Source organism: Helicoverpa armigera, chromosome 7 (assembly GCF_030705265.1).
Source record: "Helicoverpa armigera isolate CAAS_96S chromosome 7, ASM3070526v1, whole genome shotgun sequence".
Taxonomy (NCBI): domain Eukaryota; kingdom Metazoa; phylum Arthropoda; class Insecta; order Lepidoptera; family Noctuidae; genus Helicoverpa; species Helicoverpa armigera.
In genome coordinates, this window is record NC_087126.1 from 10,284,809 (window position 1) to 10,303,023 (window position 18,215).

Sequence of the window (18,215 nt, forward strand, 5' to 3'; positions counted from 1 at the left end):
CTATATGTTTACTCACTTATAGGAATCCAAATCATGACATAATATAAAAACCAAAAAGTGACATATAAACCAAATATTTATCGGCACGGATATTGAGCCCTGACCTTCACCTGCGTAGAAGCGATTTATTGGTATTACTACCTTATGTGTACAGTGCGCAAAGCGGTCCCCACTCTTCCGCCGAGAGCTCAATATCCGTGCCGGCAACTATACAAGGTTTGAACTAGCAACTCTACGGCTAAAATTGGCGATCCACAATGACCAGTCCTATCGTAATTAGGTTAAATTGTGATCATTCCAAAATGCTCCAAAAATTACCTAACTATTAATAACTTGAGCAATACAAAAAATCATCTAATACATCTTAAGAGCTATTTACCCAAACGTTGTTGTACTCATCTTTCAGCAGACATAAATAAACAGCTCTTCATTTAGGTTAGAATGTTAACCTAGTTCAAAAACGCTTAAATTGCTAGCCCCAAAAAGGTGTAACTATAACAATGAAGCAACTTACCGTAGCTGGCTGTGATTGAGCGGATCATACGCTTGTATCAACAGAAACAAACGGGAGTTCTATATACAGAGCACCTGAGGGCTTGGCTAGGGTAACTATAGTTTAAAGTTAGGAGAAGCAAGCCCTTTGGTGTCTGCTGTCAATTTAAAAAACAAGACATGGATTGCTCTTTTATACATCATCCGGCATGACATAGACAATCCTCACTTTTTTTAAAATGAATAAGGGTAAAGATATAAAATAACATAATTTTGATCCTGGCCTGGATTTTTGGAAGGTAACTTATTAATATTAGGATAATTTAAGAGGGTTTTTAATTGAAGCTTTTTTCAGACCAGTGGGACAGTTCAAGACATTAAAATATGCTCTTGGGCATTTTATATTGTACCTACTCATTTCTTTTTACATATACCGGTCAAGTATGGGCATTTTTTGGGGTTTAGAGACTAATTCCAAGAAACGAAAGGCAACCTTTGACATGACAAAACAACAAGTCTAGTATTTTCGCTATAAACAAATTCCTGCAACCCTTTCCGCCATGGCAACCCTACAGTCCTATCACAGTTATTGGAAAGGCAATGTTCAAGCCAGATGCGCACGCGCAAGTAACGGACGTAAATATTTACACTTTTTCTTCAGCTTCCGTGATGTAATTAAAGTTAAAATAGTTTACTTCTAAGGTAGTTTTGTTTAATATTATACCTTTATGAAGATGAGGAAATCTTTGTAATATAGGACTTGGGTTACGGGGGATGTTTGTCAGTTGTACCAAATGATTTATGTTAAATAAACTTGAGTTAATGTATTTTTAGAAACTTCTTTGTGTGATGGAAATCATAAATTATGTTTTTGTTGTTTACAGGTAAGCAAAGTGTGGATTTAGACTTGAATATACCTCGACGATCGTGTAAGAAGAAGAAATATGTCTGAGTGAGTTTGATCCTCAATTATTATTAAAGTTATGTATCAACTTTCCAGGTAGTGAAAATTTAGCATATGTTATCAAATGTTTACCATAAGTTCCTGAAGGTCCTGAAGAGTCGTCTTGGGATTTTGATTCAGGACTAAGGGACTCTTATTACTTTGCCAAATAAAATCCTCTGATAAGGGACATCCTACTTCGATTACTAGAGCAAAAACCTTTACTATAGTACAAACAAAAAATTATAACATCAGAGCTCTAAGAACCACAGTCCAGATCATGGTTAGGAATGCCCATATCATCACGGAAGCCATTGAGCCATTATAAATTCTATAACGGCGTGTACTGACCGCTGCTCTTGATAAATTCAATGATTTACCACTAATCCTGCTTACTACGCTATCACACTTTCCGATCGTGCCATCGGCTGTTACAGATTAGAGATCTGATATAGAAATGGTGGGCAGAACTTTATTTTAGTTGTTGTTTAAGTATTTTTGGTTTATTAATGCCCGATATATGATTGATGAATAGGGACTTAGATATGTGTAAAGTAAAGATTGATTGAGTTTAAGCAAATGATAGAATTTCTTCAAATGTACCAATAAATAGGTCCTCTTATATTCATCACCTGTGGATACCCCATCCAGAAACCTGGACAACTTCAGACATCATAATAATGCACTCGATAAACGTAAAGATGATGAAGACATAAGCCAAATGCCAAAACCAAATCTTCAAAAAGTACAAGACAAATTGACTTCTACAAGTCATTACTTACACACATCAATCATGCAAATCACATTCGACATTTGCTTTCATAAAACTTACACGTATCAATGTTCAGTGAGTGTAAAAACAAGATCAAGTTCTTTCATTCAATTTGAAAGCTCGTAGATCAATTACTAGTGATTGAATATCTTCATGACAGATTATACTGACAGGTTGCTTATGTACTTCCTAATCTAGTCTAGTAACAGGCTTTTAATAATGTTCTACATTACCCTTTTTGGTAACCTTATTGAAATCTCTATCACTTTTGACTTTCATTTCATCCCCTATATTATATTGATCAATTTTAGGGCATTAAGTGTTAGAAACATGAGTACTAGTTTTAGCGTGTACAGACAAACTCATCAGATTGAAATATGTTTAAGACTGTACTATCTAAAACATTGTATTATTCAAGACAATACAAATAAGACAAGTAAAAACACAAAATATAAAACGAACCTCAACTCCCTTCATAATATTTCATGTTCATACCAGAATGGTTGCAAAACATATTAAGTTCATTCCTTAACATTTATGGGAAAGCACACACGAGCGAGTGATTCATTCAAACATAGCTACTGAACTTGTCTGAAAGAACAACAATGGAACAGGTTGCTGCTGTTTATAGCAAACAATTTACTTATTAGACGAGAGAAAAATTGAGCCACTAAGATGTGCTTGTGAGATCGACTCAAATCATCAAACGTTTGGTGGGAATTATTGATTCAATCCTCCTCCTCAATTCCTCTTGATCTTAATGGCCATCGATTATGGCATTCTACTTTCATCTGTTGATTTATCTTGACCTTACCGTTGGTTTTTTTTTTCGTATAAATTAACTACATAATTTTAGCAGTCTCATCTTCTGCAAATTACGTCTCAATTAACTGATTTTGACCTAGATATTTTTGTAATCGAATACCATCGATAAAAAATAACAAAACATCGGGTTAAATATCAATTTTGAAACATACCTGGAACCAGCAGCATTTTAGGATCCCACAAGCAAGTTTTTGCGTCCAACCGATGAGTCACAGAGTCAACGCACGGAACCCAACCGCGCGCCTTTGATGGCGCTTTTTACTTTAAACCTTTTTTGCAAACCCCAGACGAGATGAATTCAATATTATTTACATGAATAAATTCCTCGTTTATTTCTACGCTGATGGGATCAGTATTGGTTTCTTCAAAGTTATTGATTTTAATACAGTCATCGTGCAGGAAATTGGGTCATTTTATTGATACGTCTAAGTGCGTTTCTTTAAAAGTGTTCTTTCTGGCATTATTTTTCAAGAGCATTTTAACTTTTTCCTTTTCATATATCGTGTTTGAGAATATTTTACTATCATGAACTCTTTGCAAGCTTTTAAGCTCAGTTACCTAACAATGTTGGAGGTTTGACCTTCAATCAATTCGTTCTTATTTGAATTTGGTAAACGGGCATTCTGCTTTAGTTAAGATATTTTTTAAAGCGGCCTTTATGAAATTAGAAACGCTTTTGTGTAAAGTAGTTACGTATTAAGCCAGAAGTAATAAAATCTATTAGACACTTAAACAAGGTGGTTAACTAACTTAACTATAAAACACTAACAAACGCAGCAATATTCTTAAATCAATCGTAGATTTTAATTACAGTTAATTAATTTCACTAGAAAGTGCTATTAATGCTTTACAATCTTTTGTCTTAGTGATTGTTCGTTAAGAGAAAGACTAATCATAGCCTAGACTAGCTTACATTGCTAAATGAATTAAATGTTCCGTTTAAGAAGTCCACTTTCTTTTGAAACAATAAGATTTAAATATAATGTTTAAGTTGTCACAAAAGAAGAAGTATTGAATAAAGAATTCGAAAATGTAATTAATGTAGATTCAACTATAGCTGAGACCAGAATGAGTAATTTGCTATATCAATCTAAAGTCAAGGGTACAAAAGTAGGTTTCAATTATATTGAAAGACAAGTCAATAATTTGACGTGTGAGTAAGTTAACGTTGCTTCACCTAATTCAGTTGCAAGGAGGTATACCGTTACAAACAGCATCGAAGACGAGAATATAAAATATAAATAAATCTCACTTTAATCACGATGTTTTCCTTCACCGTTAGCCTCCGATGTCCGAGGTACAACCTAGAAAGATGTTACTATATGGTTTTGAAGTCGCCACTACGTTTAATACTTGCGAATGAAGATATTATATAAAATTTATTAGTACAATAATGATGAAAAGTAAAATCTGTAGTTCTTTTTTTAATGGTTAGATTGAGTCATCTTCATCATCATCGTCCTACCCTATTCCTATTTTTACACGCTTTTTATTAACTTCACCTGTATGTTTGTATGTTTGTAACCGACTTCTTTGGGCGCGATTTTGACCCACTTTAAACGTCCAGATTTCATTCAAACTTTGTAGATTTATTGAGGACCGATGACAATACACTAATTTGATAAAATTATTAGATTTTTAACCGACTTCCCAAAAAGGAGGAGATTTCACATACACATCGATTACTCCGAGGTTTATAGACCGATTTACGTGATTCTTTTTTTGTTCGACTCGGAATAGCTGCCAGTTGGTCCCATAGTCATCAGGTCAGGATCTGATGATGGAAACCCTGAGAAATCGAGGGCAACCTTCGAAAGTTGTAGGCATACATAGGGTAAAAACTTGACACTCAGGTGTACGCCTAAAAGCACTATTCTAACTGTGAAGATTTGGAGCTGACCTGATGATGGAGACCAGAGAGGGTCGAGGGAACTCGACAACTGAATTTGAAACTACCTCGTGTTTGGGCTTAAATTATTTGTATTGACAAGAGCTTTGCAACAGTGAAGGTTTGGAGCTGACCTGATGATGGAGACCAGAGAAAGTCGAGGGAACTCGACAACTGAATATGTAAACTACCTCGTGTTTGGGCTTAAATTATTTGTATTGACAAGACCTTTGCAACAGTGAAGGTTTGGAGCTGGCCTGATGATGGAGACCAGAGAAAGTCGAGGGAACTCGACAACTGAATATGTAAAATACCTCGTTTGGACTTATATTCTTTGTATTGATGAGAACTTCCTACTTGTATGGATAGTGACAACTATTCGTATCACTGAAAAGCTTTAAATAAAAAACTTTTTTACAAAAAAATTAAACCGACTTCCCAAAACACTAAAAAGCAAAAAAAAATAATTTTAAGTGCATCGGCCTAGAAGTCGGTGGCAAAATTAACTTAGTAACATCCATTAGACACCGACTTCTAGGGTTTTCAATTTGCAAAATATGATTTTTGTTAATTTATATAATTTACATCTACAGTCGATAAGGCAGGACTCGATGTTAATTTTTATTTCCAATAATATTATCTTTAGCCGTTTTCTCTAATATTGACAAATTTTTGTATACTAAAGAGAATTTTAATTCTAAAAAACAAGTAATAGTTTTAAAACAAACTAAAAGTAGAAAATAAATAATAGTTTAAAAAACTAAAAACACGCTTTTTATAGAAAACCGAACTAAAAAAAGGAAAATAAATTTTAATGAATTTAAATTAAGAAAATAATGTTAAAAATTTCAATGAATATAAATTAATAATAGTGTGAATACAAAAAAAAATATTTAAAAAAAGCGTGGGGTGCTTTTTAAGATATTATCGAAATGAAAATCACTCTACTCATATCTGTCAATAAAATATTTATAACTATTGACACCATGCACCCCACGCTTTTTTAAATATTTTTTTTTTTGTATTCACACTATTATTAATTTATATTCATTGAAATTTTTAACATTATTTTCTTAATTTAAATTCATTAAAATTTATTTTCCTTTTTTTAGTTCGGTTTTCTATAAAAAGCGTGTTTTTTAAGTTTTTTTTAAACTATTATTTATTATGACGTTGACTTCTCTGTCTGATGTTATCAAGCTTACCTGGTTCTGGTCAATTCATGATACTTTATCTACTTTCACAACTACTACCAACATATATTAATTAAACAGCTCCTAGTTTATAATTACTGCTATAATATAAAGTGAGTACTAGGTAAGTGCTTATCATTTTATGCGAATGTAAAATCCAATGGGATCAATAAAAAGCAATGTATTTACTTAGAGGTTGCTACTACATACACTTGATCATGTTATTTGTTAGTTTATGAGAATTATAACGGCACCTGACCACTTGAAAGTGTCACACTACATCAACTCGTGTATGCAACTTACTGTGTGAAAAATACCCTAAATAAACTATAAATAGAATCACAGTCGATTAAACATCTAAAGCTCAAAAGATCCAAAAACTACAATAATAGCAACAATGTTAATAATGAAGTCGAACAAAATCTTAACTTGCGAGTTCGTCACATAAATCCGATAAAAAAGCAACAAAAGGATCTTTTTGTTTACGAAAAAAATCTATGGGAAAGAAGCGAGGGCCGAACGCCTAAAAATGTTAGGAGCGCGGCTCTCCCGGTACGGGAGCGGAATTTTAAACAGGACTCTTTTAAGGTAACGTCGGGGATGCCTTAGGCTTCGATGAAAAACTTCCAGACGGTGAATCAGAACTTCGTCTGAGCCTCAAAATTGCTGGCATTATTGTTTTCGATATAAATAAAGATGGGCGTGATGGTATGAAAGATGTAGAAGACGATACTGCAGTGATTTAGTTCCAGTGGACTTGATTTAAAGAGGTTTGTGTTATCTTACTGCAACACCTGCAACATTATGTAGATTTAGTTAGATTTCAATGGTAACAAAATTATTCTCTTAGTGAATGAATTTACCAAAGGACGATAAAACACCCAAACAAATATTCCAGTTCAGGCTAAAAGGATAATAAGTCTAGCTGTACTTGAATACAAATAATAGGCTGAAAATAGACAAAGTTAACGGTTTGACTAAAGTAGAACAGATAATTTGCTAGATACAACAAGTGGTACAGATAGTCTCAGACTCAAATTAATTTGTTCATGTTTTTTTTTTGAAATTAATATCTGTCTTGTAGAGTAGAGGTCGGAGCACCTGCTAACAAGCCAATTAAAAACAGATAAAATAATGTAACTCAATATTTATCATACTCTTGTTAACAAATACCGTACCCAATCCTACAGAGATTCAAATCTGTAATTTGCGCTCTACTTACTGACAAAGTCTGCACTTTCAGAACTGGATCAGTTTCATATGCATACTCTCATAAAATTAAAATTTTCACTCGTAATTTTCATAAACGTGCTACCTGTAATCTGATCTTGCACAATTTTCTTCAGCATGAAGACATAATTACGTGCAAAAACACCGCACAGAGATTCCCTTGAAAGACAACGTTTTTAAACTCACATAATGCACAGGTAATTCGCGCCTACTTACATTTTAAATCATGTGCAGCTTTTATAAATTGTTCAGGTTTTCCATCGTCAATTTTATTACGTAGAATACGCCCAACATCTGTATAAGAATGGGTCATTTACATAATGATGTATAATGACAAGTGTTTGAGCCCATTAAAATAAAATGCGCCTTTTACGATCGATTTGGATCGATATAGTTCTGAAGTGTCCACCGATTGCTTTAATGAAGTCTATATAAATATCGATCTGGATTTCTTTGGAAAGCATACATTTCGCTGTCGTGTTAATTTAAAAATTATGTAACGTGACATTACGAACAATGGAGCACCTGTCAACGAAAGTGGGCCAATATTAATAAACACTTGAGACTTTATTGAATGAGGAGTTTTGTACCAGCATTAACACATAAAGCTCACTGATTACGTCCGATCCTTTTAATTATATTTTGAAAGGCTTTACCAGTCCAATGTGGCCACGAATGAAAACATATCGTTAAACGATTTCGTATGCCTACTTACAGCTGGACTGATTGTGAAAGTTAATTAGTCTGATGTTCCATTAAAGTGCTGATTAACAATAGTTTTTACACAGCTTTACCATTATTAACAGTGATCTAATTTATATTCTTTATGAATTTCTTTAAGCAATAAAACAACAAATTCAATCTGCTTAATAACCACAAAACAATATTTACTCCATGGTCATTCCAATTTTAACCATCTGAAATTAGTTTTGTGCTTAAATATGTTTGCAGTTCATCATATTCATTTTGTTTCTGTGTTCTTGTGCTATACGACCGAAAATCCAAAACCTTCAATTACAAAATTGTTGTTTACCTGACTCGGACTTTCACTGTCGGGGATCAGTTTGTCATTCTTGAATCACTCACGATGATTAATGGTGCACAAAATTATAAGGTGGTCGCGTCTGTCGAAATTGGTCGGGGAGTCATAGGGCCTTGGACCATAAAAATAAAAAAGCATGCTGGTGTGGGAACATCCTTTCCTTTATACATTACGTGAGTTTTGCCCTTTTTTTGATCGCCCGATCGTGAGGAAGCACCCTCGATCCGATCAAAGTTTTATAACCCACTCACCAATTTTATGGTTTTAATTTCAATCAGGACTGATAAGTTTTTCGATTTTGATACAGTTTAAAAGAAATTCGAAACGGATAGCGAACCCGCTTTTAAATTTGAATACAAAACGGTATTGTTAATTTCAAAGGAAGGGTGGTATTATTACTATAGTTTTGGCGCATGCGGACAGAACAATACACATTCTCGAGGGAGGGACTACCGACCCCTTTCGCAAGTAATAATTCGTGTACACCATTATCGCACAGATTGTTTGTATGTTGGTTTTATTTTATAAAACAAATTGGAATACATAATTAATTGTGCTTTTAACTCCGAAGCAGTCTTATAAACAAAGAATTATTGCGTACTCAATGTCAATAAAAGATAAGGCTAAATAAGGAACAAAATATACAAAACAATATAGAGTATGTACGTATAATCAGATTATCATGCAGGTCAGTCCGTTCAGCATGAATCTAGGCGCACATGTCGGCCCCGCGCGCAGCGTCATTCGCGTCGGTGAGACGCCGCACGACAGACGTCAGCGCGCGCGCCGTTACCGTTAAATTCAAATTTCAAACTTAACAGACCAAAATCGTGACATTATTGGAAATAAGAAAACAAAGAAAGTGTGTGATAAACCTGAAACATATATTGATTTTGTGAGTGAATTCTGTGATAACTTGGTTATTTAATCCAGTACTGGTGTGCATATAGAGACAAGTGGTTGTGACCTTCTGTGTTGTAAAAAAGGAGTTTGTTCTCAAACTTGTATGCAAAAGTGATGGAAATATGAATTCGAAAAAATTGGAATGTTTTGACGACGATGATTCCGTGGATGATAAGCCGAGTCTCAGCTTTTTAGGTAAGTTAGACATAAGTACATACGATATTACCTTATTTATGTATACAGGAATAGTTTCATTGATAGCTTCTGATATTTATGAGGTTAACTATTGATATGAATATCGTAGAAATTGAGTGTCAGTGATAAAGTATGGGGTTAGGAATGCTATTAGTAAACGTCGTATCTAGGGAACTTTACTGCAGAAATCATGACTTCGTAATATACATTATTATCTTTAGATTAGATTTCCACGTCAGTAATTTGAAAACCCATTTATGAATACCATAATTGGGTGTTGTCTGTTTCCAATTTGAATTTGATTTAGTTGATTTGAAGGGGTACCTATGTCAAAATGACAGACACTCTATAAATCGAGGAACGTGCAATCCTTTTGGAATGGTTGATTAAGATAACCTCCAGAGTGTAATTTAATGCAATAAGTAACGGTTCCAGTTTCCTCACGAGTTGAACAAGTATGTACGTATATCGTGTACAAGTGATATACTAAAAAGATCGTGTCTCGCAATTAACCTTCGCAGTGTCCAACGACTGCAATTATGATCCCCCTCCATTGAATCTGTTCTAGGCATGTATGAGTTTGTGTTTCATAAAAATAAGTTTCAACTCACGAACACTGCCATAGTTTAAGGAAACGTCCTACTTTTTGTTGAGGACTATTAAGTATCATTAACTTTTTCGATATCACAAATTCGTCTAACTGTTAGAGTTAATACCTACACATAATTGCTTCGAAGATGGGTTTGATCAAAAATTTCTCAATTCATCATCTTTGGACATCACCATAAGAGAAATTGCGAGATGATTTCCCAATATTTCGTAATGTCCTCTGAATCTGGATTTTGTGGGGGTGTATTGACTCATAGACAAATGTAGCCACGTATCCTGGTATGAGTCAAGTCCACTGAAGGTTCATAACCCACGCCCATAACTTTGCCTGTTCGCAACTGAAGAGTTTATGTAGGTAGTGCAAGTGAAACACAATATTCCTTGACAACGAGAAATTGTGGATGCATCTAGAAAGGACCAAAAGAGCAAAAAACTTCGAGACATCACGACCTGAAATTAATACGGTTAAAAGAAATTGTAATGCAAACGAGGTTTATAATTTCAAAGTGAAAATATCTGTGTATGGATTTTGATTGCTTTTTAAGTAGCCAGTGGTTTTAAGATCGTGTTTTTGTATTTTTAATGTTGAAGAATGTAATTTTATATCCGATTTAGGATTATTAGCTTTCAAATCCTGGTAATCAATAGAGACATTTGCATAGAGTGTCGTTGACACCTCGAATTTGTGATGCGAGACAAAAATTAATTAGACTAAAACGATAGATAATCTTTATACCTATATTGACGATCTAATTTCTGGACCAAGATCTTTCAAAGTAATCTCGACTTAAAGTCCAGGCCATAGAGTTGATTGCTATTGAAGGATGTTTCCACAAGTAGTTTGTATTTACAAATGATCCTAATAATAGAATCAGCTACCTCCATTTGATTGTTTGGTTAAAACATGACTTGCTGCTGAGCTTTTACATAAGTTGCGGTAAATTAAAAATACTGAAAAAATACAACAATAAAATACCTGTTCATCGATTAACATTAATGTTTTCAACTGTTACGTTGTCAATGACCTCAAAAATAAAATAAATGTACATTAAAATGGAAGCAAAACAGTCGTAAAATCTGCATTAAATGCAGTTATAATGCCTATTTTTACGACTTGGTCTGTATCATCACTTAAATGTTAGATCACTACGTCAATATCTCCAAGGTCCATTAAATTGATTACTTTTATCAATTCAAAGAAGTTAGAATTAAGTATTGCTGTTATCTGATTGTCAAAAATGTTCTTATCTCAGATTATCTGCAAGTTAAATTTTGAAGTTCTGTTTCATACAACTTAAGTTGTAAATGAGATAGATAAGGATCTGCCAAATACTCGATAGTTGAAAAAATATAGCTCTTTGATTCAATAACTTTGGTTTTTACCGTTAGTGTCTATAAATGGTATAAATTCCAATATCACCTACATACTTATGGCTCTATCTTTATCGCTATATCTTTTGCCATCTCTTTTAATCTTATGGATTGTACGAATCGTTCCCATCTCGGTAAGATGTGGTCGTATGACTCGTATGTCGTTGATACCTATACAATCTTCCCAAAAACAAGATATTTTCTTCTGATGTCAACGGCGGTCAAGTGGTCCAATTTGTTCTACAACATGGGACCAATTAAATTTATAACTGGATGTTCCTGTTCTGTAGACAAACTAACTGGCTTAGCCATTGGCGATTAATTTAATTTAAGTAATAGTCATTGATTCAAAGCCATTTAGTTTAACGGTAATTATCAATAAGGAGGTAGTAAAGTTTTATTTACGTTGTCTTGTATTATCCTTAGGCGCCTTTGCGGTGCTTTGTTTCATAGCGTTAATATGCAAATGAATTTTACTGATTTTGTTATTCATGTTATGAGATATGAAATATACTGCGCTATCAACATTTATATTACTTTGACTACTAATTGCTCTTAACACAACGTAAATAATATTGATAGTACCGTAGGCTTCTTGGGGGTTCTGAATGGAATGAAATAAACAAATCAATTTACAGGTGAAAACAAATTTATCTAGACGAGGTCAAATGTTAATGCACTAAACCAGTTTGGAGATCAACATATGCATAAAAAGTTAACTGGGTCAACAAAGATTGAGATAATATTTAAATTTGGAACAATTAAAAGACCATGAGGTCTAGTCTAGGAGGCGTCTGATTAAAATAAACATTTTTTTTTTCAAAAGAACTACTTTACCAAACGGTCATGGTCACTTGTGTTTTAACGGATTAAGATAAAGTCATAGTCTAACAAAGTTGTATCTTGTTGGTAATGAGTAGTAGAGGAAGGTATAGAACACTTGTTGATCCAGAAATGGTCTTAAATTGATGATTTTCAGTCCACTTGGAACTTTAAATATGTCTGGACTTTGTTCAACGGCAACATTTAAATTCAAAGCTTTACGTTTCTTATCAATGTCGGCATAATCCGTACCTTTATTATGGGCCTTAACTCTTACATCATACGTATCAAATTTCATTGTATTCTTAACTCGTGTTTGTGCCCCATTTTTTGCTAGACTCAATTCAAAGTTTCGTTGAAACACCTGTACATGTTTTTGCATATAAACAACAGTTAGTAAGATTTAGATGATCGACACCTCTAAAAAGTAATTTGTCATGATCAGTCTGAAGGTGACGTAATAGTCATTGTGGAGTCACTTTGCAATGACCTTGAATCAACAATGCACGGAAGTATTGTTATGGAGTTGAACAACTTTTATTAATTATGATCTTATACTGTTATATACGATTTTGGTAGATTATATTTTGTTACATGAAAGTAGAAGAAACGTATTGAAAAGTAGGATAACAGAGGACACCAATGGTGTTGCTACAACAGAACAACAACAAACAAGTATTTTAGTGTCTAGGTAAAACACAAACCTGTATAGCCTAATAAATTAACACTTTCCATAAAAACAGTTATAAAGCCACAAATTAATTCATAACTGCACAACTTGTTCTAACACATCACAATAGCAATCATCATCTATTTTCGTAACTAAATTCGAATATTCTAAACTGGGCCTAAGATAGCTCCTGTCGGCACTCCTCAAAGCTTAATTGCTAGTTCGAAGATAGCAGAGGCTAGTTTAAATACCTCGATAGGTACTTGGACCTCCACTCTCTCTACGTATCTCCGTCATGGTTGACGTGCCGAGATATGCATGTAAAGGGTGAAAGTTTCAGACCTGACGTTGAGGGGTGAGTGTACTTTCAAACGAAATAAATCTGCAGTTTTAATTACCGTATTGCGTAGGACTGTGGTCGATTGGATTTACTTTTCTTATCGGGAAAGGTTTCACATCAAGTTAATTGTTTTATTAATTTGTCACTTAGAGACAGGTACACAATTTGTTCAAATAAAACTCCTCCAAATATACTCTTAAAATTGAATTTGGATAATTGATTTAACTAAGGCATTTGAATGGGTTACGAACTGTTGTTAAATGATAAAGTAGGGCAAATCGCCAAGTCCTTGTGAAGCTTATCTTAATTCGATTTAAATGTTTCTGTTTTGTTTTAGCTGCTTATCATTTTACAATAGTTGTAAAATTTCTTTTGGAAATTGACTTTTAAAGAGCTGATAACATACTGAGTCGCAATTGAGTATAGTTACTTACCATAAACAGTTTACTGTAAGTGCTTTCTATAAATGGAACTAGCTGTGTGACATTAATTCATTACACTCAGAAATGATATTCAATCATACGCAAGTACACCATAAAATATTTAGTTTATGTACTGTTTAACCTCTCACGGTGAATTTCTTTACGTTCAGAATCGATTACAGTCTCATTTCCCATAATCCATTGAATGGAATCGAATAATATGTTTATAGTATCGATTTATAATAAGCTCTTTAATTCCCACCCGTTTGACAGATTCTTTACAAGATTATCTAATGTAATACTTTTGGTGTAATCGTTTGAGACGGTCTTACCCACGGTATTAAAACGGTGGGTAGATATTACTTGTGCTTGATACTTTTTATGTCGACGTTTACATAGACGTTTTTACTGCCTTTTGTTTTTGGTGTTAATAAAAAAGCTGCAACATGTGTTTCTTATTCATCAAGTTTAAGTTTAATTGACTGCAATTTGACTCGAGTTACTTAAAACAAAGGTGTATTAGCATTTCGTGGTTCTTCATCCAATTTTAAGACTTTACCAATTATTTTACTACTTGGATACTTTACAAAATCATCATTCAGAATGAATATTTGAATACCATTTAGTATTTGCAAAACCAACGCTTATTGCGTATAACATCCGTTCGAGCCCTATTCACTTTCACCGAGATCTTAAACCTACTTGTTATTGTAAAGTAATAAAATATTTAACTTTGCCTTGTTATTACCTAAAACAATTTTAACAGTTTCCTTGTCTTTGAGTGGTGTACTTATATGAGCTGTTTGTCTTTGGGTGTTGAATTTAACAGTCAACTGATGATGTAGGCTACTGTGTTGTTCAGCCTACGTTCACTTGTATTGTTAGTAAGCTCAAGTACTTTAGATATTATATTCATAACTGGTCTTTCTTCACTCTAGGGATCATCCAAAGTTCTATTCTATTCTTAGTTTTCTAAAGACGAATTCTCTTGGGAAACTGTGTTGTCACCATTTAAATTAATAGAAAACGTGTGATCTTTTCTTAATCCGCAAATTGTTTTTTTATAGCTTGGGTATAAGATTGCATAGGAATTTTCAAATTTGATTAACGGTTTGTTTCATCCATAGAAGATTAGCCTGATTAAAAATTGTACGGTACAGAAAAGCTTGTAATCCCACGGATTGCTATGGCTATGGGAAAATTGTTTTCTCAGTTTTGATGGGTAACAAAATAACTGTACAATCCCATAGACTTTGAAATTTGGAAAGCTACGAATTTATTTTTATCTATTAAACAGTTTCATTCAAATTCTTCCTTTCATCCTTTAATACGCAATGATATATTCCATATTTATTCCCCCAGATCCCGTTGAGCTTCCTTAAGCCTTCGTAATCCGTAAACACATAAAGCCAGGAACACATTGGAGCATAAGCATCCAGTGTGGTCCATCGCTTATCAACAAAAGGACTATTGAGTCGTGTGCCCTGCCCTTAGGGGCCGGTATCCTTGGAAATTTTTTCACGCGTCTAATGAAGTAGCGTTAACTTTGACTTTTCTACCTGGCAGTAAGAATAAAAGGACTTGTGTTTTTATCTACAAAAGGAGAATAGTTTTGACTCTGGTTTTGAAAACACTATTAAAAGCATCAGCTTACTTTGTGTTAGCCGACTTATTGGACAAGATTAATGCAAAAACACAAATTACAGATTAGTTGTCGAATTTGCTTAGGATATGAGAATCCTGTTCCCAATAAAGCCCCTGAGGCCAAACCACTGATTTACAACTATCATAGATTTACACTTCTTAATTTGGATCATTAAAATGCAAACATCTAGAGTCTTAATCAAATATTTAAATTGGAATACAAAACTAGACATTCGGATGTTTGTTTAAATCCATGTCGGTATTTAAATAATTACTTTACTATGGTTATAAAACATTTGCATAAAAAAATATTTGCTGTCTAATTCAATTTTCTGTATCAATTCTTAACAAAATCATTTCCTCAACGTGACTGCTTTCTCGTATTAATTATTGGTTTTGTAGAACTAGTAAATCTGGTTCGTTTATGTTTATTTTTATCTTCAAAATCACCTTTAATTTCGTTTTCTAGGTTACTATAATCTATAATGTCTTCATCGACCTTTTTCACACTAAAATCAGTCTTAAAATCTTTCGATATATCACTCTCATTAGCACTGCATATTCTCATGGAGTAAACATTAATTGGCCCAACGATATTTCGAATGCTAATACGTTACAGAACAGTATTGTTGACATTAACTGTGTAATGTCAATATTGCACCAGCTAAGAGTTACCTAACCTACTATTACGATAAAGCTAACATTCTGATCCTCTTACTTTCTGTTATATTCTACACTAACATCATTTTCGTCAGAGTTGTATCTAAAGGTTATAATTTAGTTTATTTTAAAGTCGAAAACTCTAATGTCATCAAAGCTTTATTTAGAATTCTTGCTAGAGCGCGGTTTTGACTGCTTTTTAGAAATCGATGACAGCTATATACATACATACATAGTTCTTACTAAAATCACATATATTTAGTACACTTAATTCATAAAAGCTTTCATGTCCATGAACACTAACTTAGCGATAATTTCTTTTACGATCAATATAAACATAATAAACTACAATGTAATTAATACCCTAGGGTATATTCAACTTTTTAGTTCTTATTTTATTGAAAGCACTACATTTAAAAGCGGTCAAGCCAGTACATAAAATATGAGTTCTTTTAAAGCAGTAGAACCTTCTGTTAATGTTCCATCAATTCTGATAGCTATGCTAACAGATAGGGGTAAAAACAAAAGAGGGATCGCGCCTAAACAAATGGAAGAGGGTCCTTCTAATTTGTTCAGTTAATATTTGTCCAACTTTACATCTACGCTTCTTAAAATAGATAATGGATTTTAGAAAGGCTACTTTTTAAGGGAAATAAAATCAAGTTTTGTTGAAATCATAAGTGGTAGTTGATAATTATCTATAAGATCTGCAATATAGAATCATGTCTTCCTTCATAAAAGTGTTACTGATAAACATCCGAGCATCTCAAACGATACTCATCTAAACGACGGCCAAGTAATTAAACTATAAAATTAATCTAATGAAAAGGAAGCCAATAAAATTGCTCTGCCCGATAATAATTTCCACTGGCAACTACCTGATAAAGACGCCGTACATGGTACCGATCTAAGGACAGGTAGTCATGTAGCAGAGGTCCCGCGCTGACCTTAGCAAATACAAATAGAAAGTTTAATCGAAGTCTGACAGTTAATGTATGGTATTAGAAATATTGTATATTGTGGAACGGTAGTTTTGTCTCTAATTAGGCAATAAAGTGTGCCTCTGTTACTGCTTTAGTTGGTGCTTTCACTGTTGTCAACTTAACTTAGTTTGAGAACTTGCGCTTGTTCGTACTGATTGCTTTACTTGAGATTATACTAGTATTACCTTTATCATATTTTTATTTTAATATCCTGTAATAGCTTAGTCTACATTATCATCTTTATTATTTTCATTATCATAATCTTATAGTTCTTAAGGTCTGCTGCCAGCGATACTAGTATCGTGACAACCAATTGTATTATAATATTCAGTAAACTCTTTATACTAAATCGAGTCTATTCGTGCCAGATGACAAGAAGGTCAATCCAATATTTCTTTTATTCCTAAGCCACCATGAAAGATACTGTTATAAAATTATATTAAGAAACGTTTCTATATTTCACTATTATTACCAGTATTTTCAATACAGTTAGATCGGTATTGGGTTTTTTATCTCTCTATTTTTGAATCCGGATCTATATTTTAGTGCACATTTTTATTTATGTTAATTAATTCATCTCTGTTTACATCATCTGATGATATAGATGCACTCATGTCTAATAAACAGTCTTAATTTACAGTTTTATGCAAAATATTATCATATATTTTATGGGGTGTTTATTTGTAGCTTATGTATTTGAATTTTAATAAAGGCTTGTGATGTAAATTTGAGTTTTTAACCTATTAAATTTAGGTCAATGTTTTAATGTTATTATTTTTCACTTCGTATTTTAGTCTTTATGCTTTTAAATACCAAGATTTTCTATGGGAAAAGACTTCAGCAGAACATATTCATCGAGCTAATCTACAAAAGGCGTGGCCCTAGAGAAATCGTGGCGCCACAACACACACAAATAAAAGTGTAAACGCTATTCATGGTCAAAGTCATATTCTGGAATTTCAACTCATTTTGGTCAACTGACCCAAATAAGTCAGACGGTACATCATGCCACAGACACCTATACAAATAAATCTACGTGACGCTTTTAGGGTCCCAAAACGAAATAAACACCCACCATCTTCGGCCTCTTCATTTGCTTTTTATATTAGCATTTCTAAAGAGTGGACTGCACTTTGGAATTATAAAAAGCTATGAACATCTATAGTGTATGCTTCATCACGAATCTCGTTGAAAGCATTTAATTTAAATCT

General features: G+C 33.3%; 1 protein-coding gene across 3 annotated transcripts in view; it reads left to right on the forward strand.

Annotated features, from left to right (window-relative positions):
* The window catches only part of LOC110371964 (protein TANC2), a 185,107-nt gene that overhangs the window by 19,076 nt on the left and 147,816 nt on the right, over positions 1-18,215 (forward strand). The window contains exon 1 of one of the 3 annotated variants that reach the window (XM_064035399.1): positions 9,105-9,483. The exons of the other annotated variants lie outside the window; for them this stretch is intronic. Within the exon in view, the coding sequence (XP_063891469.1) occupies positions 9,411-9,483 (73 nt within the window). The 5' untranslated portion in view covers positions 9,105-9,410. Of the gene's footprint in view, positions 1-9,104; positions 9,484-18,215 lie in introns of those variants that run through there. 3 annotated transcript variants of the gene reach the window in all.